The sequence below is a fragment of the Choristoneura fumiferana genome, chromosome 16 (genome assembly GCF_025370935.1).
Source record: "Choristoneura fumiferana chromosome 16, NRCan_CFum_1, whole genome shotgun sequence".
Taxonomy (NCBI): domain Eukaryota; kingdom Metazoa; phylum Arthropoda; class Insecta; order Lepidoptera; family Tortricidae; genus Choristoneura; species Choristoneura fumiferana.
In genome coordinates, this window is record NC_133487.1 from 20,237,608 (window position 1) to 20,262,261 (window position 24,654).

General features: G+C 38.5%; 3 protein-coding genes across 3 annotated transcripts in view; 2 read left to right on the top strand and 1 right to left on the bottom strand.

Annotated features, from left to right (window-relative positions):
- Positions 1 to 5,126: 5,126 nt before the first annotated feature.
- On the top strand, positions 5,127 to 9,136 carry LOC141435981 (organic cation transporter protein-like). The gene is made up of 6 exons (XM_074098799.1): positions 5,127 to 5,426; positions 5,684 to 5,909; positions 6,019 to 6,274; positions 6,397 to 7,020; positions 7,102 to 7,283; positions 7,820 to 9,136. Exons 1-6 carry the CDS (start codon positions 5,230 to 5,232, stop codon positions 7,979 to 7,981), a joined length of 1,647 nt encoding a protein of 548 aa, XP_073954900.1. The 5' UTR covers positions 5,127 to 5,229; the 3' UTR covers positions 7,982 to 9,136.
- A 2,569-nt stretch (positions 9,137 to 11,705) lies between these two features.
- On the bottom strand, positions 11,706 to 16,662 carry LOC141436112 (organic cation transporter protein-like). The gene is made up of 6 exons (XM_074098969.1): positions 16,364 to 16,662; positions 15,045 to 15,270; positions 14,696 to 14,951; positions 12,625 to 13,248; positions 12,355 to 12,536; positions 11,706 to 11,946 (listed from the first exon to the last, which is right to left on the bottom strand). The coding sequence occupies exons 1-6, from the start codon at positions 16,558 to 16,560 to the stop codon at positions 11,785 to 11,787; spliced, it is 1,647 nt and encodes a 548-aa protein (XP_073955070.1). The 5' UTR covers positions 16,561 to 16,662; the 3' UTR covers positions 11,706 to 11,784.
- A 4,017-nt stretch (positions 16,663 to 20,679) lies between these two features.
- Positions 20,680 to 24,654, top strand: part of js (jiangshi) — a 141,444-nt gene continuing 137,469 nt past the window's right edge. The window contains exon 1 of the mRNA XM_074099636.1: positions 20,680 to 21,154. Within this exon, the coding sequence (XP_073955737.1) occupies positions 21,077 to 21,154 (78 nt within the window). The 5' untranslated portion in view covers positions 20,680 to 21,076. The remainder of the gene's footprint in view (positions 21,155 to 24,654) is intronic.

Consider the following 24,654-nt stretch of genomic DNA (forward strand, 5'->3'; position numbering starts at 1 on the left):
TGATAAACAAGGGTTGTAAGTGATCAATTACACCCAAGATTTTAGGCGCACGAGCGAGCAAAGCGAGCGAGGGTGCTTATAGTTCACGGGTGTAATTTGATCATTTACACTCGACTTGACTACTACTTTTCATCACAAATGCGAGGAAATAAAGAAAATCCGTTATAAATGTTTACGCAATTTGTAACAGAGCGGAAGAAAATTAATCGCGCCAAACCGTCTTTTATTTTTTTTTAATGGCCTCGCGCTCTTTGGATTTGGCGCATTCAGCCAACACTGGCCAGCAGAATTATGCCAGCATGGAGGTTTGGAGGTAAGTATTACTTACGCATTACAATCTCTTTGTTTACCAGGTCGTGAATACAAAAGAGCACCATTCAATTTTTAAATTTACTTATATCTAAGAACTGTGTTTAGTTTAGAATTCAAATGGTCTTAAGGCCACATTGTTCCAAATTGCAAAAAAATATTTACTAAAATTAATGCGAAACAATTTGACATAAATTTAAAATATAAAAATAACGAAGTTTCATGAAGCGTGGCAAATTTTTATGTCAGTCAAAGTCAAAATATCTTTATTTATTGTTCAATTTATAATACATTCAATTTGACAAAAAAAAAACAACTTAAACCTATACCTACAAACTAAGGCTTAATCATCTAAACTATAATCTAAGCTATACTACATTACACTAAAGTCATCCGCAACATGCTTCGTCATAAAAACTAAACTAAAACCCTCCCTCGTGCATCGTACCCGGCTCAAACGTCCCCATAATACCAGCAGCGTTACCCCGCTAAATGGCAATGGAGACCTGTTGCACCAAGTACGGGCCAGAGCGAGGGTCGCAGCCCCTATCACGCAATCGACGGCCTAACTCCCTAAACAACTCGCGAGCCTCCAAACCCCAGGATCCAGCTGTCTCGACCGCAACCGGCACGAAGTCATACGCTGATTCCAAAGCAGAGTATTTAGTAGACAACGAAGCAGCAGGAAAGGCGCCGAGCGAACACACAAACCTGGACACAATCTTGACGCAGGAGCTGGGGCAGTTCGGCCGCTATCAGATAATCACGCTGCTGCTGGCCTCGCTGCCAGTGATGTTCTCAGCCGTCGCCCTAGGAGAATACATCTTCACCACGTGGTTAACTTTTATCAGAAGATCACCGAATCTAAGCATCCCAGTTCAGTTTCCTAGGCGCTTCATCTTTAGAAACAGAAAGTGACCCTCAGAGTTTGCGCTAAATGTAGCGTGAGGTCTCCGAAATGTCAAATCTCATAGTTTTTGGGTGAGCTAGGCGGGTTTATTGATAATTAGAATAATTTTGTGAATATTTTGCAATATCTGAAATTAATTATGGCAAATATGCGTTCCGGGGCAATGAATGTCTGTGTTTTGAGACAGTTTTGTCTTTCGGAAACCTTTGTCCTCCCTTTTTTCCGAACAAAACGGGGACTATGCAACACTGCGGCATGCTTGATATTTTTATAGTACGGTTTTAAGGTGTATTAAATATGATTTTAATCTATTGCGATATTGACTTTAATTTATTGTTGTATCTTCTGCGTAATTGTAATTTTTAATTTAAGTTATAATATCAATTGCATGAGATAATTTTTTGAAAAATATATTAACCAGTGTGTAATCGCCATACGATAAATAAATAAATAAATCTAAACTTTGTTTTCACGCCCGCAATAACAGACTTTGAAAGCCATACTTAAAAACCTCACGCAACAGTGCGCCATCTAGTGAGACAAAAAACGATAGCCCTCATTCCGGCTCCGACACCTGCCCCGCCTGGCTCTTTGATACCAGCCGCACCGAGGACTGCCATGAGTACGTTTACGAACACACTTATATTGTTGTTTATGATGTAAGTATACACAGTACTTCTGTAACTAATCATAGTTAAACCCTGGAATGAACGGTATGAAAGCTATCCTCACGCAGTGCCAGTACACATGGCGTGGGTTTGCTTTACATTTGGATAGCCGCTGATTACATAAAGCTGCCTTATCCAGAGATAACAGAGGGTAAAAACTATAAATTCTGCATTTATGGATCTTTGAAAAATCATTTGTCTTAGTTGGGACTAGATCCGGTAAATGCGAAAAAAAAAATATGCCGTATTTTATGATGCAGATCGAAAGGGTTACTGACACGTTACTGATAAGGTTCATTTATCACTAAAAATAACATGCACAATCAAAATAACGGAAGGCCATGAAAACTAATAATTACCTTTTAATTTTGTTTTTACCCGTCACGGGAAATGCACCGCAGTTATCTTATAAGTATAAGAAATAGCAAATTGAACGCAATAGTGATTTACTTTTATTTTAGAAAATAACAAAATACTGCATTTATGGATTTTTTTAAATCAAAACCTACCTACCTACCTAGGTAGTTAATTATAATATAAAAGTTTTTTTTAATTGTGTTTTTGATTTCGATTCAAAACGTACCTACTACTAAAAAACATAGCCAGTGCATACAGCCAAATAGCTTGAAAAATAAATTGCAATATCTTGGTGTAAAAGCTATTATAATTTTTTTTTTAACTTGCAATACTCGTAGATTGATTTCTTCACACATTCCCACGTAAGTACTGTATATTTGTTAAGTTATTAAAGTTCCTATTAGGTATTCGTATGATTATTAGTTTATGTAGTAATTAAATGTCTCTATTAAGTAAGCATTCATACAACATGCCTTGAAAAAACTGTATCTCACACAAAAAGGAAGGTATGTACAACCGGAATGTAAAACCTTATTCAGGATTTTGAAATGTATTCTTGAGCAAGTGAAATATAAAAACAAACAATTAAATGTCATCGATCACGCGCTCGTGGCGCAGGCGCAGCGAAATGGCTCCGCCGAGGATGAACCTTGCGTAACCGATACGAATTGCGACGGAGGCGCATTTACATGAACAGGATATTTTTAAGTTCATACATTGATATTATATTATTATTTTCAATATTTAAAGAACTGAATTTTTTTTTCAGTGTTTGGTATTGTTTCTAAGGTAGGCCACAAACATCATTCATCATCCAACAACATCATTCCAGCTAGCATAGGTGTCCTCTCAGAATGAGAGGGTTTGGGCCGTAATTCTCAGAAGAGCCCAGTGTGAATTGAGAACTTGACAATAACATGGAATTGCTTTTAAAGTTTTTTTTTCCTTTTTTTTGTTTCTATATTTATAGTCCTTAGGCGCAAAGCTCACACTGGTCCGACAATCCTCACATAAAACAACAATGTGTTGTTACATTTTCGTACAATTTAAATTACCACTATCATTATTCATCCACCTAGCTCATATATATTTTTTTTAATGATCAACAGCAAAATGTGCTAGCAAAATTAATCCTCTCATAGAAAGAGCCTAAATTTTCGAAACTAAGTAACTTCCAATTTAATTTCATGCTATAATCGTCTAATCAGTCTTATTGGAGATAATATGCAGTTATATGAACATTTAGACCGCATTCCTATAGGCTAGGTCATACCATGACTAAGTTTGCTGTAAGAATTTTAAGCGCTTGAATCAATAATTTAAACAAAAACGCCTTTATAATAAAGTCGCAAGCTAGCGTAGTCTTTTAAATCGAATGCCCAGCAGTGGAATACAAAGACCCGTAATAATGATGTGGGTGAGACCACTTCTGTGGAGGAAACCTATTTCCAACAGTGGATGTCCTATGGCTGATGAATGACGATAAAAGAAAAAAGTTGCGGTAAAGAAGCATTGTGGAATGGATGGAGTCCTAGCTGCCGTTTAACTTGATCATTTTGCTGAAGAAAAATAGAAATATTCTTATGATGAGCTGACAGCCAACTTTCAACAACAAGAGAAACCATAAAGGAAGAAAAAACTACAATAAATAAAGACTGTAATTAGCTTTCTGTAGGTATGGCAAAAATAAAAACAAACCTCCATTCTAGTCCTATTTATCACTAATACCAATTTTACTAAAGTAAATAATAATAGAACGATAAAGACAAGAACTTAAAATTAAATCGAAAATTTAAAAAACCCCCGACACCAAAAAACGCCTGCAAAAATAAAAAAACGCCCGAAAAAAAACGTTGACAAAAAAACTCCGCCAAAGAAGACAACTAAAAAGACAAGTAAAAAATAATTATGCACTACCTAGCTGCTGCCCGCGACTTCATCTGCGAAGAATTCGTTTATCCCTATCCCGCGGGGACTATGCTGATTTCCCGCAAAATTAGCCTAAGTTAATTTAGTATAAGTATCTAGTAATATTTTGTTTATCTAAGCGTCGTCGGTGTCGGAGGACCGCAAGGTTAACAGGAAACTAAAGTACATATGTTGTATTTTTTAAACCTGCGGTTTAAGAGCTACGGTGTCACAGACAGACACACATAGCGGTCAAACTTATAACACCACTCTTTTTGCGTCGGGGGTTTATCAAGTAAACCGTCCCTGCAAAGTAAATAAATAAAAAATGAAAAATAAATAAATGTCGTCAAGATTTTTTCTCACCTAGCCTAAAAACGCTGACCGCATTACCTATTCCTAGTATTGCCTATAATAACTGACTCACATGAACATGTCCAATTTAAGAGAACCCTATTTATTATGGTTGACCATATTGTTGTCAGCTCATCTTACGTTGGATTTAATTTCTACGAACTATCAATTTATTATCGTCATTTTATATTCCTGAAATTGTTATACAGACTAATTAATTTAAACTTTAGATAACCGAAGTTTTCGAGAAATCAACAACGATTTTTTAAATTGACATCTTTTTTATTTTTCTACCGATTCGAAACAAACACTAAATGTTAATCCAAAGCAATGAAAACACATCAGTGAAAATCGCATCCTTCTACGTTGAGTGGTTTCTGAGATTAGCGTGTGTAAAAGCACAGGCAAACAGAAAAACAGACAATAATTCTAAAAAAATATAGGCCCCTAGTAACAGTTTTTCTCAAATATTTCCAATATACAAACACCGACTTTCTATATGTATAGATATAGATATAGAATAGACGGTAAGATAAGACGATAGATTTTAATATTAAGCTAATTAGCGATATGCTAAAAATACATTTATTTTTGATAAAGGTAGTTGATAGTGTGTCTGTGATAGCTAAATGCAGTCTAAGCTTTGATGAAAAGAAACTATAATCAATTATTTTATTGACGACAAGGTTCAGTGTGAGACGTACCAACCTTTACTTTAACAAAATGGTGAACGAAATCCAATTGGAAGATGAGGTGGTGATGCCGAACAAACCTGTGGACCTGGACACTATCCTGACGCAGGAGCTGGGGCAGTTCGGCCGCTACCAGATCCTCACGCTGCTGCTGACCTTGCTGCCCATCATATTCGCAGCTTTCGCTTCATCAGAGTTCATCTTCAATACGGGCAGAATACCCACCAGGTGAACCTTTAGAAATCAACAGTGTACATAGGTATTTATTAATTCGGGAATCACAGATTCTAAACATCTGACTTGGTTTCCAAGGCAATTCTTAAGAAACATAAATTGGCCATAGAAGTTTGCGTGACATTAATTAGCGGAAGCAACGTGTTCTACCGCGCTCAACCCAACTCTAGATTCAAAAGCAAGATACGTAATACTAGTCTGTGGTACCGACTCATACTCGTAGATTCCTATTGCTGTATTATCTATTCCAGATGTCTGATCCCAGAGTGCGACGGCCCCAATCCGGAGTTCTCTCCGCCTTGGAAGCCAAACGCGATCCCGCGGTCGGACGGCTCCTTCGACAACTGCGCGCGCTTCGCCAACAGCTCGGAGACCAACGCCGGCTCCGACACCTGCCCCGCCTGGCTCTTCGACACCAGTCGCACTGAGGAGTGCCAGGAATACGTCTACGAGCACACCAATACTGTTGTTTATGATGTACGTTTACGCACATGATAAACAACAATAGACTTATGTAACCAATCAGCATTTCACTAGCTATTAGATAAAAGTAAATTAAGCAAAACGTTTCTTCTTGTGCCTGTAGTTCGATTTGGCATGCGACGAATGGAAGCGTTCTCAGATCGGCTTCATCAGCACGATCGGATTATTGCCAGTGCAGCCCATCACTGGTTACATCTCTGACCGCTGGGGCCGGCGCGTGGCGCTCATCATCAACGCCTTCAACACCGGCTGGCTCGGCCTCGTGCGCTCCTTCGTTAACTCCTATGAGTGGTACGCGGCGCTCATGTTCTTAGAGGCTGCTATTGGTGCTGGAGCATTTGCATCATGTTATATTTTAGGTAAATACTATGTCAAAATTATATACTGGTTGCAGTAAAAAAAAATACTGAATGTATTCTCATACTTACAGTTTCACTAAGCTGGTGCAAGTATCGTGTTTATTTAAAATGTATTATTTCAGTAACGGAACAAGTTGGACCCAAATACAGGGTAATAGCTGGAGCGACCATATCGACGTTTTTTGCGCTGGGACAGGTGCTGCTGGGCTTCATCGCATGGGGTGTGCAGCCGTGGCGCACGCTCACGCGAGTGCTATACGCGCCGCAGTTGCTCATCGTCTGTTACTACTGGATCATGCCCGAGTCTGTGCGTTGGCTCATGAGTAAGAGTCGGTACGAGGAATCTGAACAGATCCTCCAAAAAGTAGCCAAATGCAACAAGAAAGAGCTGTCGCAGAAGTCTCTAGAAGCGCTACGAGCGACAGCCGAAGCCGAGAAGAACATGGAGAAACCTAAACAAGCGTGGCTGCCGATCTTGGTATTTAGATCTCGAACAATCCTGTCACGGTGTTGCGTTACTCCGATTTGGTGGATTACCAACACTCTCATATACTTTGGAATGAGCATCAACTCTGTGAATCTTGTGGGTAACAGCTACTTGAACTACGTTGTGGTGGCCGCTGTGGAGATCCCGGGATACTGGACCGCCATTCTGCTGTTGGACCGCATCGGGCGCAAACCCGTGCTCATCTGTGGCTACTGGCTCTGCGCGCTTTGCCAGTTCACGTTTGCTTTCCTACCAGAAGGTATTACTGTTACCAAAGCTAGCTATCTAAATACATATATTTTATTTAATATCACCTATGAACAAATTTCTTCAATTCTAGGTAACGACGGGTGGGCAATGGCTGTCTACTTAATCGGCAAATACTGTATCGCGATGGTGGTGACGTCAGTATACGTGTACACAGCAGAACTGTACCCCACCAAGTACCGCCACCGCTTGTTCGCATTTTCCTCCATGGTTGGTCGCTTGGGGTCCATCACCGCACCGTTAACACCAGCTCTGGTAAGGGCCCCTAATAAAGCGTAAACTGATAAGTTATTTCTAGACATTTCAACGCGAACTGTTTTCTATCAATTCAAAAATAGCACTTGATTAGAACCACCGATAGGAAATTTGATTTTATTTCCACACTATATGAAAATCTAGTTAGCATAAAAAATAACTAAAAAGTAATTCATTATTATCATCATCATCATCCTATTAGCAGTCCACTGCTAGACATAGGCCTCTCTCAAGGAGCGCATTTGCACCCTGTCCTCGGCTCTAACTCGGTTACTCCACCGAGAAGTATTAGTAAGTCATCATCATCATCATCATCATTATCCACTGTTGGACTAGGTTTCCCCCATAGACCTCCAGTTGCTTCGGTTGGATGAAGCCTGCATCCACCGTAAACCCGCAGCTTTAACCAGGTCATCCGTCTATCTCGTTGGTGGACGTTCTACGCTGCTTTGCCGATCTCCGGTCTCGGCCATCTGTTCTCGGCTGTCATCTGGACTCGTAAGCAGTAGTGGGAACTAATGCTGTATGGTATCCAGGCTCAGGAGGTGTGGGAGCCGCTGCCGTCGGTGCTGTTCGGCAGCATGGCGCTGCTGTCGGGGGCGCTCATCTTCACGACGCCCGAGACTCTCGGCATCACATTACCCGACACCATGGAAGAGGCAGAACAGCTCAAGAACAGGCGGAAGACCAACTACTAGCTGACATGGATTATAATAGATTGTTGTACCAAGCAGAAAGTTATTTATTATTGCACCGAGTGCTGATTTGGAGCCCGAGCAGCAGCGAGGGCTTTAAAAAGCAAGAAGGCAATATAAATTACTTAATTCGAGGTGCTTAATCTGCTTTTCTTTCAACTATTAGAGGAATAGTAGACGATAAAAAAAAACTAATGCTAAACAATTAATAGTAAGTAAAGAAATGTCACTAGCACTCGATGATTCCATTTTTGCAAGTTTACATTCGCACTCTCAAAAAAAATGCAGTCGGAGTGACAAAGGCTATATAATATTTCAATATGGCGTCTGCGAAAAAAAATATGGCGGGGGAATGAAAAAAAAAAATGTATTGTAACAATATGAGTATCAAATGAAAGCTAATAATTAGCCCATTCTAAATATATATGGGTTATGATACTTTTAATCTACCTTTTTCACATAAATATAAAAAAAGTGTAAAATAAAACATTACATTAAAATAATCAAAAAACCCGACTGCCAAAACTGAAAGGAAAAAATAAGTCTAGTGGTCTAGAACTCTGTTAAGTAGCTAATTTAAAGTTCAACAGTCGGGACCCATTTAAATCGTGACGCTCAAAAACTCTTAGTAATGGGTCCCGACTGGTGAACTTTAAATTAGCTACTTATCAGAGTTCTAGACCTAGTGGCTTATTTTTTTCCTTTTAGTTTTTGCAGTCGGGTTTTTTGGTTAGTTTAATTTAATTGTTGGTTAGGTTAGGTTAGGTTATTTGGTGTCAGTAGCCCCCCCTTCCACGAGGTAAACCATTGTCTTGAAAAATATCGTAGTAGTAGTACAACCTATGTATTATAAGATTTTAACGAATTTAAAAGGCAACCTATCTCTGTTTAGTAGGCTTAGGTCGTCGTATGTTAATAAAGAACCCGATATTGGGCATAGCCTGACTCGCACTTGGCCGGTTTTGTCTCAAGATTATTTATCAAAAACATGATTTTTATCAATATGATATCGTATAAGCTATTAATATAATAACTGATAAGTAGTTATTTTAAGCATAGCAATTAAATAATAAAAGACGTCTGTACTAGTAACAAGATCAACCTTTGCGCATCTGCAGTCTCCGCTTATTTAGGTACGTGGATTTTACATGATAGATAGATCAAGGATTAGTTATAGATACAAAACGTCAGACCAAACTTAAAACTAAACATTTCATATTGCTGTGTGTGCTGCAGTAGTAAGGGCCATGGCTCAGTGGTCAACATTGCTCGGAGGAGCAAAACACTGATTTTATGCCACAATCCAGAAGGCCGAGAAGAAATGTTTCTTTCTGCTGTAATATAATAATATACTTACAATAACAACGAAACAAACAGTGTAAAAGCAAAATAGTTGCATTTTCAGTCTATGGAAAAGATAACCCAGGGAAGGAACCCGGCCCGGACAATACCGACATGGAAATACCGACCCTGTTTTTGTGTACACGCACATAGAAACTGACAGGAGCTTCTATGTGCATGTACACGAAAAACAGTGTCGGTATTTCCATGTCGGTATTATCCGGGCCGGGAAAGAGCGTCACCCGTTTTTGGTTTACATCAACGATTTGCCATAGACATTGGATGATGATGACGTCTCACTACTATTCAACTTCACGGATAACATGCAACGAAAGCCTTGGAGAAATATTGAATACGAAACAAATTTGCTACACGACCATAACCTAAAAAGTAGAACCTTGCCTCCATACCAAAAACGAGACATCCTCCATGACAAATCTTAACGGTGTAACATGGCAAACCTCCGCGGTGCGCAACTGGTCGCTTAACAGAAGAACAAAATTCAAAATTATTGACACTTGTTTTTTTCCTGTCATTGGCTCTACTGTTTCGCAAGGCGTAAGCCGAAATTTGGTTTGGTTTGGGTTTTGACTTGGTTTTCTTTACAAAAAAATATGAAATATTTATTTGGTGATACCTATTTCACTGACTTCTGCTTGTAATAGTAATATAAGGGCTGCCACTATTGCAGGTGTTATAAATATTATTTTCTCTATTTCTAACATTTACTTCTTGTCTATATTTTGCAAAACCTAATCCAAGCCTCGTTTAGCTTTCTTTCTCTGGCCCAAAACTAAAACGAGCCTTGGATGGGTGTTGCAAGCAAGCAGTAAAGCAGGGTGTCCAGCTCTTCCTTTTTCCTGCTGAATCCAAATCTTCATCTCCACTTTCTCTCCGCTCTGCTGCCTCGGAGCAGATTTCCGGCGCTACTGGATGCTCCGAGGCTACCTTATACCCTGCCCTGTTTTCCTATCTGTCCTACAAGTCTCAGGCCAGTGTTTTTTTTAATTTGTCTACAAGAGCAGTGCTAACTGAAATTTGTATGTATTGATTTCTCCGACCGGCCAGCCGGTTACAACGGCCTTATATAATTTTTTGAAATAACTGCTGAACCATGTCAACGATTTATGGTCAATACCCTAAAAAGACGGGAGCGCCAAAGTTCTCATACTCTTCGCTACTCATACCGTATTTTTTGTCCGAATCATCGTTTGTCATAATTTATTCCCACTGAATCCTTACAGTTTTTTGAAATTTTTAAATGGTAATCCTATAGAAAACTATAGGTTAGGTAGGTTTGTTTTATAACAATTCTGAACAATTATTGGATTTAGAGAAAAAAAGAGTTATGACCAACGATCGTTCTGACAAACATTAGGTACATTCGGACTTCCAATAACTATGCGAGCCGATAATAGTGACCCCTAAAAAGAAAATTTGGAGAGTAGCAATGGTACACTGATGGCGTTAAAAGCACAAGAGAAGTTCTAAAGTGCAAGTCCAGTGCCACTGTGCTGTGTGAAATTGGAATAATGAATTAAAAGCACAAAGAGGTAATCTAGTGTCATGAATCAGACGATGCAAGTCGTAAACATCAGTGCCGGTATCGCCAGTGTGAACTGTGTGAAGATTGAACACCTCCAGTAATAATAATACATAATTTGTAAATAAATACAGGTTTCTAAAATTAACAATGTCTTAGCTAAGCCACGGTTTTTATTTATACAAGATTTTTTTTAACTAACTGTACTACATCGATTTTGATCGTCATCATCATCATCATATTAGCCATAGGACGTCCACTGTTGGACATAGGCCTCCCCATAGACCTCCAGTTGCCTCAGTTGGAAGCGGTTTGCATCCACCGTGGAACCGCGACTTTAACCAGGTCATCCGTCCATCTCGTTGGTGGACGTCCTACGCTGCGCTTGCCAAACCGCAGTCTCCACTCGAGAACCTTTCGGCCCCAATGGCCATTTGGTCTCCGTGCTATAATATGGCCTGCCCATTGCCACTTCAAAGAGCTAATTCGCTTGGCTATGTCAGATGGTCGCCACCTCGAAAATTGTTGGTGTAACTTTATCTATAACCTAAACGATGTATTTACCTGTGTTCACTTACAAAATAAGCCTCGCCCGTCTCATGAAATGCTGGTGCGTACTAATCCTAGCGGATCGCGTTTGCGGTTCAAAGAGGTAATGCGGCCAGCTTTATGGGAACCCAGCTGCCACATGCAGATCTTAGACGGGGTATTCTTTTTACACTTTTTGTCGTGGTTAACACTTTTTGTCGTGGTTATACTTAGTTATATATTTATTTTAGATATCTTAAGTTAGTTCTTTATGTTTCTATAATATACTCGTACTCGTATAATATGTAAGTAAACTCTTTATTGTAGAACATATTTTGTACAAAATAATCTTGTTAAAAACCTGCAAAAATATTTCAATTTATATTCATGTCAGCTAGTTCGTGGTCTTCCTTCGCTTCTTAAGTAGCTCTGCCTCCTCTATGGTGTCGGGCAGCGTGGTGCCGAGCGTCTCGGGCGTCGTGAAGATGAGCGCCCCCGACAGCAGCGCCAAGCTGCCGAACAGCACCGACGGCAGCGGCTCCCACACCTCCTGAGCCTGGATATCATACAGCATGAGTTCCCGCTACTGCATACGAGTCCAGATGTCAGACGAGAACAATGGTTGAGACCGCGTCTCGGCAAACGTAGTGAAGGATGACTGGCCAGGGGGAAGTGACGATCTGCGAAAGGCTGCTGGTAGAAGCTGGATGCGTCGAGCCGAGGACAGGGCGCAAAAGTGAGGGAGGTCTATTAGTGCACTGTTATAGGCTGATGATGATGATGAATTATTTCTATTGTTTAGTTCTTTTGTATGCTAACTAGATTGTTCATATTGTGTGAAAACAAAAACTAATTTCCTATCGGTGGTTCTAATTAGTTGCTAGTTTTTGAATTGATAGGAAACAGTTCCTATTGAAATGTCTAGAACTGACTTATTAGGTTACGCTTTATTAGGGGCCCTTACCAGAGCTGGTGTTAACGGTGCAGTGATGGACCCCAAGCGACCAACCATGGAGGAAAATGCGAACAGACTGTGGCGGTACTTGGTGGGGTACAGCTCTGCTGTGTACACGTGTACTGACGTCACCACCATCGCGATACAGTATTTGCCGATTAAATAGACAGCCATTGCCCACCCGTCGTTACCTAAAATTAAAAAAAAAAGGTTCATAGAGATGAGAATATACTATATGTATTTAAAATAACTGGCTTTATTAAAAGTACTACATAATACCTTCTGGTAGGAAAGCAAACGTGAACTGGCAAAGCGCGCAGAGCCAATAGCCACAGATGAGCACGGGTTTGCGCCCGACGCGGTCCAACAGCAGGATGGCGGTCCAGTATCCTGGGATCCCCACCGCGGCTACAACTATAAAGTGTAAGTAGCTATTACCGACAAGATTCACAGAGTTGATGCTCATTCCAAAGTATATGAGAGTGTTGGTAATCCACCAAATCGGAGTCACGCAACACCGTAACAGGATTTTTCGAGATCTAAATACCAAGATCGGCAGCCACACTTGTTTAGGTTTCTCCATGTTCTTTTTGGCTTCGGCTGTCGCACGTAGTGCTTCTAGAGTCTTCTGCGACAGCTCTTTCTTGTTGCATTTGGCTACTTTTTGGAGGATCTGTTCAGATTTGTCGCACCGCCTCTTACTCATGAGCCAACGCACAGACTCGGGCATGATCCAGTAGTAACAGATGATGAGCAACTGCGGCGCGTATAGCACTCGCGTGAGCGTGCGCCATGGCTGCACACCCCACGCGATGAAGCCCAGCAGCATCTGTCCCAGCGCAAAAAACGTCGATATGGTCGCTCCAGCCACTACCCTGTATTTGGGTCCAACTTGTTCCGTTACTGAAATATTAAATTTCTTAATTAACACGATACTTGCACCAGCTCAGTGAAACTTTAAGTATTTTCTTTGTACTTTTTTTACAACCAGTATATCTTAGATGAATGATTGGTCTCGCGCGCTCGCTCGACTAGATATCGCCGGCGTACTGGTCAAATGCGGCAACATTTAGTACGCCGAATTCAGCGTACCCGAGCCCGAGGCGAGTCAGTCGCGTTGCAAACTGTGTAAGGTGCATGTTCCGAATTTTTTGTTAAATTTTGGTCATAAACCGAAGTAAAATGCCAGTTTTCGCAGTGAAACGTTTTAATAATAATACTACAAGAAATAAGAAGGACACTGGGATCACATACCATCAGTATATATCGTATAATTTCGAAATTACAAAATAAAATAACATGAACCCTAAACGCCATTCTGTGTTGCCGCGTACACAAGAATCAAATTCCCAGTGGTTGAGATTTTAATAAATTGAATTTTATTGTTATCATCATTAAATTATGATAAAATTTAATAACTTATTTTATTTAAGTATCTAACGTAATTATTATATGTATATACATAACCTAGTTCTATATTATTTAATGTTTATCTTTGTGATATATACACTGAAGGTGTATTTTTACCCGACACTATTTAATTAAGGGGTGAATGTGTCTTAAAATTAAAAATGTTTTTCGTCTTCCCATTCAAAAAGCCCAATCAGCTGATTTACTTAGGTATTACGGGAAACGAAAAAAAATTTTTTTTTCGTATTTCTACCCATTTTCCTGAAATGTTAACTTTTTTCCCGACTGCCGAAGGAGGGTTATGTCTTTCAAGCGTATGTATGTATGTATGTATGTATGCATGTATGTATGTATATTTTGTAAAAAAAAAAATATTTTAGTCTTAATTAACCTGTAAATTATATTGGGTTTAACTATAGGTGCAACGTGTTATCTTAACTACGCAAAACTTCTTAGTTGGTGACTCAGTCCATGAATTTTTAGTAATAATTTGTAAATATTGAATGTCCTTAAATATATATATTTTTTAATTAAAAGCGATGCCTGAAGCCTGATCATTGATATACCTACATCATACCTACCATTTTTTTAAAGAAGAAACCTACGTCTAACTTATACACAAACATATTAATACATTCACTCTTAATTACTTCTTAATTTCTAAGTATTTCCCAAGATACATTTTGTAACCAGTAACTAATAGACCACAGAATAATTTATTTTCCCGATAATTCTGGTAACAGTGGAGCAGCTGGCAAAACAATTCGTCACGCACACTAGCATCCTTGCAAATTGTCTTACACCGTTCATACGCACACTACAATATTGAGTTGCCGCATTCACGAACCTTTTGTTTTTTGGTAGCGCGGTATCTAGACGAGCGAGCGCGCGAGACCAATCCTTCATCTAAGCAGTATATAATTTTGGGCATAGTATTTACCTAAAATATAACATGATGAAAATGCTCCAGCGCCAATAGCAGCCTCGATGAACTCAAGCGCCGCGAACCACTCGTAGGAGTTAACGAAGGAGCGCACGAGGCCGAGCCAGCCGGTGTTGAAGGCGTTGATGATGAGCGCCACGCGCCGGCCCCAGCGGTCAGAGATGTAACCAGTGATGGGCTGCACTGGCAATAATCCGATCGTGCTGATGAAGCCGATCTGAGAACGCTTCCATTCGTCGCATGCCAAATCAAACTACAGGCACAAGAAGAAACGTTTTGCTTCATTTACTTTTATTTAATAGCTAGTGAAATGCTGATGGGTTACATAAGTCATGCGTAAACGTACATCATAAACAACAGTATTGGTGTGCTCGTAGACGTATTCCTGGCACTCCTCAGTGCGGCTGGTGTCGAAGAGCCAGGCGGGGCAGGTGTCGGAGCCGGCGTTGGTCTCCGAGCTGTTGGCGAAGCGCGCGCAGTTGTCGAAGGAGCCGCCCGACCGCGGGATCGCGTTTGGCTTCCAAGGCGGAGAGAACTCCGGAGTAGGGCCGTCGCACTCTGGGATCAGACATCTGGAATAGATAATACAGCAATAGGAATCTATGCGTCAGGGCCACAGACTCGTATTACGTATCTTGCTTTTGAATCTATTAGTTGGGTTGAGTGCGGTGTGGTACACGTTGCTTCCGCTAATATTCATGTTACGCAAACTCGATCCTATGGTCAAATTAATGTTTCTTAAGAAGTGCCTTGGAAACTGAGCCGGATGCTAAGGTACTGTGATCTTTTGATTAATATTAGTACATTATTTATTACCGGCCGGGAAAAAGCAATTTGTTGATGGGTAGTTTGACGGACTAAGCATAGCTGAATCTGTCAATACATACGAATCCACGAATTGCCATTCCCGCTGAGGCACATACAGAGTGGGTCATTTAGATCGGTCAGTGTGGGAAAGACTGAAACTATAAGACATACGAAGATATGTTCTTAGGAACCAAATAATCGATTTTAATAACAAGAAAAACTGCATTCGTACATTAAGAAAAAACTGTACTCAGCTCAAAAATCGAACCCAGACGTTTTGAAAAATAAAACTTACATTATCAAAGAATATGAAATACAACGCATTTAATTAATAAGTTATAACTTACATTACCGATATCCAAATAGAAATATATAACGTTACATTTTTCAAAACGACCGATTCGATTCCCTAACTGAGTACAAATGATTTTTTTTCATGTATGAACGTGGTTTTTCTTGTTACTAAAATCGATGACATGGTTACTAAGAACAAATCTTAATAATGTCTTTTAGTTTCAGACTTTCCCATACTGACCGATCCAAATGAGGCAACCTGTACTGTGCCTTAATTGAAATTATTATGCCTTATAATAATTTCAATTAAGTATAAGGAAGAACTTCGCGTACTATATTTAATTTTGCGATAATTAGGCGGACTTTTCCGAATATATTGGAGAAAAACGCATTCATCGGTTCACCCGTTTAAGAGCTACGGTGCCACAGACACATACAGACAGACACACACACACAGACACACATACATACAGACACACATAGCGGTCAACTTTAGAACACCCCTCTTTTTGCATCGGGGGTCAAAAAATATACATTGTTGGTTTTTAAATGGTCAACTTTCACCTGGTGGGTATTCGGCCTGTAGTGAAGATGTACTCTACTGAAGCGAAAGATGCAAATATGATGGGCAGCGAGGTCAGCAGCAGCGTGAGGATCTGGTAGCGGCCGAACTGCCCCAGCTCCTGCGTCAGGATAGTGTCCAGGTCCACAGGTTTGTTCGGCACCATCGCCTCATCTTCCAATTGGATTTCGTTCACCATTTTGTTCAACTACGGGTAGGTTCGTCTCACGCTGAACCTTGCCGTCAATAAAGTAATCGATTATAAGGTAGCGGCTCTTCCAAACTCGTTGTTTTCACCAAAGCTAAGACTGCATTTAGCTATCACTGATTCACAATCAATTATCGCACCTTTATCAAAATAACACAATTTTTAGCATATTCCTAATCAGCTTATTAGTTTCGGTCTGGAACGATTTATAATATTAATATCTTAAAACGAGTCATTCTTGTAACTACTACATTTTTAGGGTTCCGTAGTCAACTAGGAACCTTAATAGTTTCGCCATGTCTGGCCATCCGCGGCTAAGCTCAGAGATCGTTAGTACTAGAAAACTGTAATTTGGCATGAATATACATATCAGTCACGGCGACAAAGTGGTAAAATAAAAAATAAATGTAGGGTAGGTACCTCAAATTAGACGTATCTTAGGGGTGATTTTTTTTCTCGACTAACCCTATAGTGTGGGATATCGTTGGATACTTAGGTCTTTTAAAACTATTGGGGGTTGCCTAAACGATTTTTCGATTCAATGATCTGTTATAGTTTCGGCATGTCTGTCTGTCTGTCTGTCCGTCCGCGGCTTTGCTCAGGGACTATTAATGCAAGAAAGCTGTAATTTTGCACGAATATATATTATGTAAACTATGCCGATATAATGTTATACCTAATACAAACAAAAAAAAAAATTTTTTAGAGTACCTCCCCATAGACGTAAAGTGAGGGTGATTTTTTTTTCTCATCCAACCTTGTAGTGTGTTAATTATATTCTGTTAATGACACATCAGTCATGGAAAAGAACCAATAATGGATTTTTCATCTGTCAGACTCGGAAAGTGAGGCAAGTCATATGTAACATATGGGAGCAATACCATAGGTACTTTCTTCTTCAGGGTAGAAAAAACCGGCCAAGAGCTTGTCGGACAAGCCCGAATCGGGGACTGTGCATTTTTCCGGGATTAAAAGTAGCCTATGTCACTCTCGGGCCCATAAACTATCTCTATGCCAAAAATCACAATGAACATGATTCAATACTATCTCAGTTTCTTTTTGGACTTCAAATTTTACTTTTGAAGTATATTTACACATTTACCTTACTGCTGATTATTATTTATTATTATCACACAATGCCTGTATAATATAAAACAAAATAAAGGTAACTAAAACTACATACAAACTAAACTAAACCGAAACTTAGTAAATAGTTACATGATACATTTCATGTTAATTATAATGGTTATTCCTATCGATAAAAAAAAGTTTCAAGCGTTTCACAAATTTTCATCCAATCCCCATTTCACTATCGTCGAGTCTCAAACCGAAACTTAGTAAATAGTTACATGATACATTTCATGTTGCTAGACTACATACAGAAGGTCACTTAAGTAATATTATGATTGGCTGTTTGGAGTCTTTTTGTATTTTTTATTTCAACTCCAAATTTGTTACTTTTACGGGTATCCCGTGAAACCATATCGAAAATACAAACTGAGACATGGATGCACAGAAAAACCAGAAAAAGAGACCAGAGCTGGGAATCGAACCCAGGTCCTCAGCAATCCGTGCTGCGTGCTATAACCCCTACACCACCGCTGGACAGGAATCTAGACACGAATTTTTCCTATGCATACATATCAAAAGAATGTGACGTCTCTCGATGAGAGCTGAACATAGATGTCGCTAGTGCTGCTGAAAAAAAGCAACCTGAGATATGTATGCATAGGACCTGGGTTCGATTCCCAGCGCTGGTCTCTTTTTCTGGTTTTTCTGTGCATTCATGTCTCAGTTTGTATTTTCGACTTATATTGTTTAATCTGAATCGACGTTTACTCTTGTTAGTCATCAATTAAGTTAGGTTAACTATCCAAAGCCTGTTTTAGAAACAATAATTATAATCAACATTACATATCTAATCTGTACAAGCCTTTTGTTACCATAATAATCCTGAGATGCTGTTATAAACTTATAAGCTCACATAAACTGTAACAACCTTTTATTCATATAATTCACGTTACTCACGTATAGTGTCACAGCACCTGCGTGCACGCATATGGTTATTATGGACATGCGGAGGAATGTATTGTCTTGTCAGACGCACGTGGGAAAAATGTAGCAATGACAGTAAAAATATCTTTGTAACTTTTTTATGCAGCCTGTTAGGAAAGAAATAAAGAAAAACGAGTCTATCTAGTAGTCTAGAATATGTAACTTAAACTTCAACAGTCGGGACCAATTTCTGGGATTTTTTATTTATTTATTATTTTATTATTGACGGTTTTTCGAAAATAAAATAATTTAAAATATCTGTTTTTTTATGTCAAATATCTGGAAAACGAGCATGCGGGTCACCTGATGGTAAGTGATGACCGCCGCCAGCATTATTAGGACTGCAAGCGCGTTGCTGGCCTAAAGGGGGGAGTGGGTAAAGGAGGAAGGGGGAGGAGGGGAAGGGGGGTCTGATACACCGAACTATTCAGATGTGTAGTATAGCTCTAATTAATCAATACAAAGTTAAGGCACAACACTTTATAAAAAAGTTGCTAGTAATGACAACGTATTTTATCTGTTTTTCCTCTTGAAATAGACTTAATACGAGATGTATAGAGTTATTCATTTTTTTCTTAATACTAGATACGTATAAGTACCTATATCAATTAAATTTTAATTTTAGAAACTATTTGCTTGTCTCCATTTTCGATTTTTTTAAGCTCGTCCGTTTCCAATCAGCCAACAATTGCCTACTTCCAGGCCTATGCAATAATGTACTTGTATACGCGTGCATGGCATTGTTTGCTCATGTATTAAGTAAGTAGTTTAAGCGTATACAGAAGCGTTACATAATTTTAGAAACATCAGTGACGTGAGGTCAAAAGCTATTGAACAACAATTTTCACATGTTCTAAATGCGGCAGCTGTTAACCCACGTCTTACGTGAGCAAATAATCGATCATTGTTAGAATTATGACGACTATAATCAATGGAAAAACGAAAAAAATCTGTCCAAGAATATGTCGAGCTCGTGCGGGATAGGATTCCATGGTCGTGGCGTGGCGAACAATATTTCACGGGAACTTATTTGATTAACAATCAGAAACTATTCTGGCACATCCAGGCTTTTACTGAAATATCGAAAAGGTATAGGGTTTTTTGAGTGAGTATAATTTACCATTCCAAAGCGATTTTTTAAACGAACGAGCGCGAAGCGCAAGCGATGCGTCTCGGTTTCAGCGTAGGATAAAATGTATGTCTGTCCTCTACAGGTTGTATTTCGAGAGTTTCACGGAATCGTCTCTTAGATTAATCTATTGGACTTTCTTTGTCGGTTAAGTTTTGTTTTTTTTTTTCAAATGGTGTGAAAATGGTGGTGGTTGTAAGTGTACGGAAAATAAAAATATACCGACCGACTAAAAACCTTGAAAATGTATAATTTTCTACCAGCTTGAAGTTAGTGCCTCAGCACGAGCCAGCAGGAGGGGACCTATAGTCGCCCACCTCACCTAGGTGCTTACTATTTTTTCTCCTTTCTCCTGCTGGCTTGTGCTAAGGCATCGACTTCAAACCGGTGTAAAATTATTTTCATGGTTTTTTTGCAATTGATTAATTTTTTTCATTGAATTATTAACCAACCACATAATTTGACGAATTTCATTAGAACATCACATTTAAAATAACAAATGAGGTAAGAAATGAAATTTGATTGAATGGCCTTACCCATTGCGAGGCTCCGGTCGGCAGGTCTTTGCGAGCCCTTTTGTCCTTCGTGAAAAATATGTGATGCGAAGTATACTCGTAGTAAAAGTCTGTATTTTTAAAATTTGCTTGGGTTGTTGCGCGAGGCCCCTGCAAGAAGGAGGCCCTGGGCGATTGCCCTGTTCGCCACCCCCGAAGGCCGCCTCTGCTGGTCGGTCATACTACCCATGCCATGCAAAATGTAAACAACTAAAACCGCATTATTGCACCCGCTCCGGCGCGCAACTGCTGACTTATGAACTCTCAAATTTACAATGAATGCTAATCCATAAATCGAGAAACATAGTATCGATCAAGGACGTCCAGGATAGAGGGGCGCAGCACTAGTTGGCACAACACTAGCGCAAATGCCAGCCAGTCTTACGAACAACGCCGTAAGATGCGCGCGCGTTCCTAATTTGAATTGACAGCGAATCGAACACGAAAAAAACGAACTTTAAATTACGAACAGCAATTGTGACGTTTCTAGTGAAGCTACCGATTGAATCTTACTTTTTTAATCGGTTTTTTGTGCTGACGAAATTTGTATACCTATTAATTATCTTCAAAAGGTAGATAGATTTAAGTGAATGTGCGGTTCAAAGATAATGACAGTTTTTTACCACGCATTGTATCTCCGCAGATAATTTCGTTAATTATCCTTATCAATTTATTTTCCGCTTATTAGATACAAGAAACCTCCATTGTTTTTGAGGGGGCAGTGGGTATGGTATTGTAGTATTTGAGACTGAAAGTGATAAGTGACAACATGGGTGGATATCGGTTTTCGTTGCTGGTTGCAACACTGGTGTGTTTTTGTTTTGCTGTGATCGCTTCGCAAGGGCAGGTGAGATAGCTTTTACTTTTTTTAAATAGAAACCGAAAGTAAACGGACACGTAAGATAGGTAACTTTATAACGTAGACTGGAGAAAAACTTTATTTTATTTTAGATAAGTACACGCTTATATAGATTTCAACCAGCAAAAATAAATATATGATTATGTTTTACCTACAAACAATTTACATGGAGTCACTGATGTATTAAACTGCATGGAGTAATAAATCAGTTACTTATCGATATGTTTACTCGCATGTTTATCTTCTATACTGACTAACCTCTGCCACTCGAGCCAGATATTTAAAAATTGTGTCATATTATGTCATAGTGCACTAGATTTTTAACGATTCCCACGGGATAGGAAACTAGTAGTTTTTACAAAATTTAATTTAGTATCACCTGTCCCGTTGTCTGTCTGTCTGTCTGTAATCAAATCTTGCAAGTTAAATTTGACCAACTTCCAGTAGTCAGATTGACTTGAAATTTGGAATACTTATGTAAGTAAATCGCCTGAAAATAAAATAATCTAGTAGTGACATCCTGGTAGTCCAGCCAGGATCGTCTCCGTAGGACGAAACTCTTCAACGGTTAATAGCATCGACTTGAAATTTGGTATGCAAATGTAGTTTGGGTGACAATGCAAGTACAGTCAACAAAAGTTTTTATGGTTATGTTAATTAATTTTCTACGGATGCAAAACCATTGGCATCAGCTAGTATTATATAAGTTTTAAAATAGGTGTTCCCTTCTTTCGCAGACAGAAATTTTGCAGAATTTCGTTTCGCAGAAAATGTCTGATAGAATATTTGGTCCTTGTATTTTTCTTCGAATACTTATTATTGTTTCATCGACTATTTACTTTAATGAAACATATTTATTAGAAAAACCATTAAATGAATTTTATAATCTAATTTTTTTATTTGACAAACTTATTAAACTATAGAATTATTTTGTAACAAATACTGTTTCTTCGGTATAATACGTTAGAATAGGTCAGAAATCGCAACCAAAAAAGTAGGTTAGGTTAGAACAGCGACCCCGTTAGAAAAGACTTGCTTCCAGAAAATTAGGTTAGGTTAGAACTGCGACCTCACCTGATAACAAATTGAATGTTTTCTTGGTAGTAATTTTATAGTAACTAAATAACATGAGAATAAAGAATATTTGATTTATTATACTCTAATATGAAATTGTTAAAAATAAATTTTATTTCTAACAAAAATCATTGATTTAAATTTCTTCGAAGTAAGTGTTCTGCGTATTGATTATTCTATGAAACGATAATATCATAAAAAATGTCTGCGAAACAAAATTCTATTAAAATGTTGTCTGTCTGTGAAACAAGGTACAAACCTTAAAAATAATGTACAGTTCTACAATTCCTACTAACATGAAAATGTAAAGTTTAGTGTGTGGCTGGACGGAATTATAATTTAACCCATTGCGCGACCAAAATCTTTTTTGGGTCATTTTGGATAGGTACCATCAGCCAAATAAGTGGTCTATCAATTTTTAAACAAGTTCCTATCAAATGAATATTTTGGTCAAAAATCCATCATTTCGAAAAAAAACCATTTGGGGAATTGGGCTAGAATTTCAACAAGGCTTGTTTTTTCAAAATAGATTTGCAGCTTTATTTAATGAATGACATCACAAATAGGTATTCAGCACAACTTTATATTTTAACACATTCAACGCGCCATTTAATGAAAGGCATCGTGGAATTCGGATCGGAATTATTTCAGAACGAGTCTTTTGTTAACGGCGTAGAAGCGTGTTCAGATAATTTTGATCAAATTGTTGCTCACAACTTTATGAACTCGACTGTAATACAAAAATTCCTAAGTCTAGGAGTGATGGAATTTTTGAGAGTTTCCATCGGATTTTCGTAAAATCCTGGAGTTTTCACCCAACTGGCAAGACCAAATAGTACACACGAACGAAGCCGCGGGTAGAGGCTTATTACTTTTACCAATTTGCTATAGTAATAAATAGTCTAGGAAACTAATTATAGGAAGTGAGCCGGAACGCCGAGGGCGACAGTCGAGCACGCCAGGAACTATTCGTAAGGAGGTCAGGTTGTACAACACTAGGAAAGAAAGAAATAAAACATTTATTCGTGGCAAACTTAGACAAAAAAGCACACATTAGACATTAGCAATAAAAAAACACGTTTGTTGTATCTATGGGGCTCCCTTAAATATTTATTTTATTTTAATGATTTATTTTACGACTAAATATTCCGTGAATATTTCAAGCGTCTACCTGTTACCGTTATTGATATCAAGCAAAAAACGCCGAAAAAATCACTTTTATTGAATGGGAGCCCCTTAAATATTTATTTTATTCTGTTTTTAGTATTTATAATAATAATAATATGCATTTATTGCCACACTAAAAATACTTAAAAATTCAATGAACATAAACAAAAACAGCAGATTAAAAAAAAGGACACACACATAAGCAAAAACATAAAGGGTTTATTGTTAAAGCTATAGCGGCCATTAGTCATACCGCGTCGTACATAATCTGTGAAAATTTCAACTGTGTTCCTACATTAAACTACCGTGAGACTCACTCATATTAAATGATATTGTAACGGATAACTCACGTTTTAAACCCAGTTTAGCTCGACATGTTTCGGGCTATTTCGTAGCTCTTCTTCTCAGGAGCACGCGCTCAATCGTCAGTATTTTCTCTCATTCTGTCTTTTTCACTCATTACGTTTCATTCCACCTTACAAGACTTATAGTGTAGCTCACTCCTGTAGAAAAATTCTTAAAAAAAAAAAAAAACGTTTAATTCAGATCACAAATTCACTTCACGTTCACAATTCACTTACTCATTTTTCGTTTTTTTTTGTAAAACAAATTGAAACTTTATTTTGGCAAACCACATGTTTCGTGAGATTAATAGGTTTTGTGCCTTGTTTTGTTTGATTAAAAACAAGAGGTCGGAAACGTGTGGTTTGCCGAAATAAAGTTTCAATTTAATTTACAAAAAAACGGAAAGTGAAAAAAATCTAACTACAGGGGTGAGCTACATTATAAGTCTACTGTCGATGAATATCTATATAATATATATTTTTGTTTGGTTAATAAATTGTGTTTACCTATAATATGGACCATACCAGAAAACTTAAGGTACCCAATTGTTTCCGCAAATTAGCTTCCAATAATCGGCTGGCTAGTCCTGCCTAAAAGGTTTTAAGTACGGGCAACACGATTCTAACCTTGTAAACATAATTTAGGCCGTAGTTAAAGATAAGATCCTCGCTCCAAATGTAATGGAATGAAAGATCCACACGATGCCGAGAAAAGGTCGCACGCGCGAATCGGTATTTTACGTCTCAAATTGGCCGTTTGGGCAGTCTGGTGCCTTTACCATAGTAATTACAGAGTTTTTTGGACTGTCATTATATTTTTTGGCTGGATTTGATGTATGCGAATGTAAACAAGACATTAGAAGTAAAATTAGAGGTAAATGTACTTCAGAGTTTGAATTTTAG

Excerpts from the sequence above, each read along its gene's own strand:
- LOC141435981 (XM_074098799.1), top strand. The coding sequence starts at position 5,230 with ATGGTGAACGAAATCCAATTGGAAGATGAGGTGGTGATGCCGAACAAA. Across the intron at positions 5,427-5,683 it reads ACGGGCAGAATACCCACCAG|ATGTCTGATCCCAGAGTGCG; the intron begins GTGAACCTTTAG and ends TATCTATTCCAG. Across the intron at positions 5,910-6,018 it reads CCAATACTGTTGTTTATGAT|TTCGATTTGGCATGCGACGA; the intron begins GTACGTTTACGC and ends TTGTGCCTGTAG.
- LOC141436112 (XM_074098969.1), bottom strand. The coding sequence starts at position 16,560 with ATGGTGAACGAAATCCAATTGGAAGATGAGGCGATGGTGCCGAACAAA. Across the intron at positions 14,952-15,044 it reads CCAATACTGTTGTTTATGAT|TTTGATTTGGCATGCGACGA; the intron begins GTACGTTTACGC and ends TTGTGCCTGTAG. Across the intron at positions 11,947-12,354 it reads CACCGTTAACACCAGCTCTG|GCTCAGGAGGTGTGGGAGCC; the intron begins GTAAGGGCCCCT and ends TATGATATCCAG.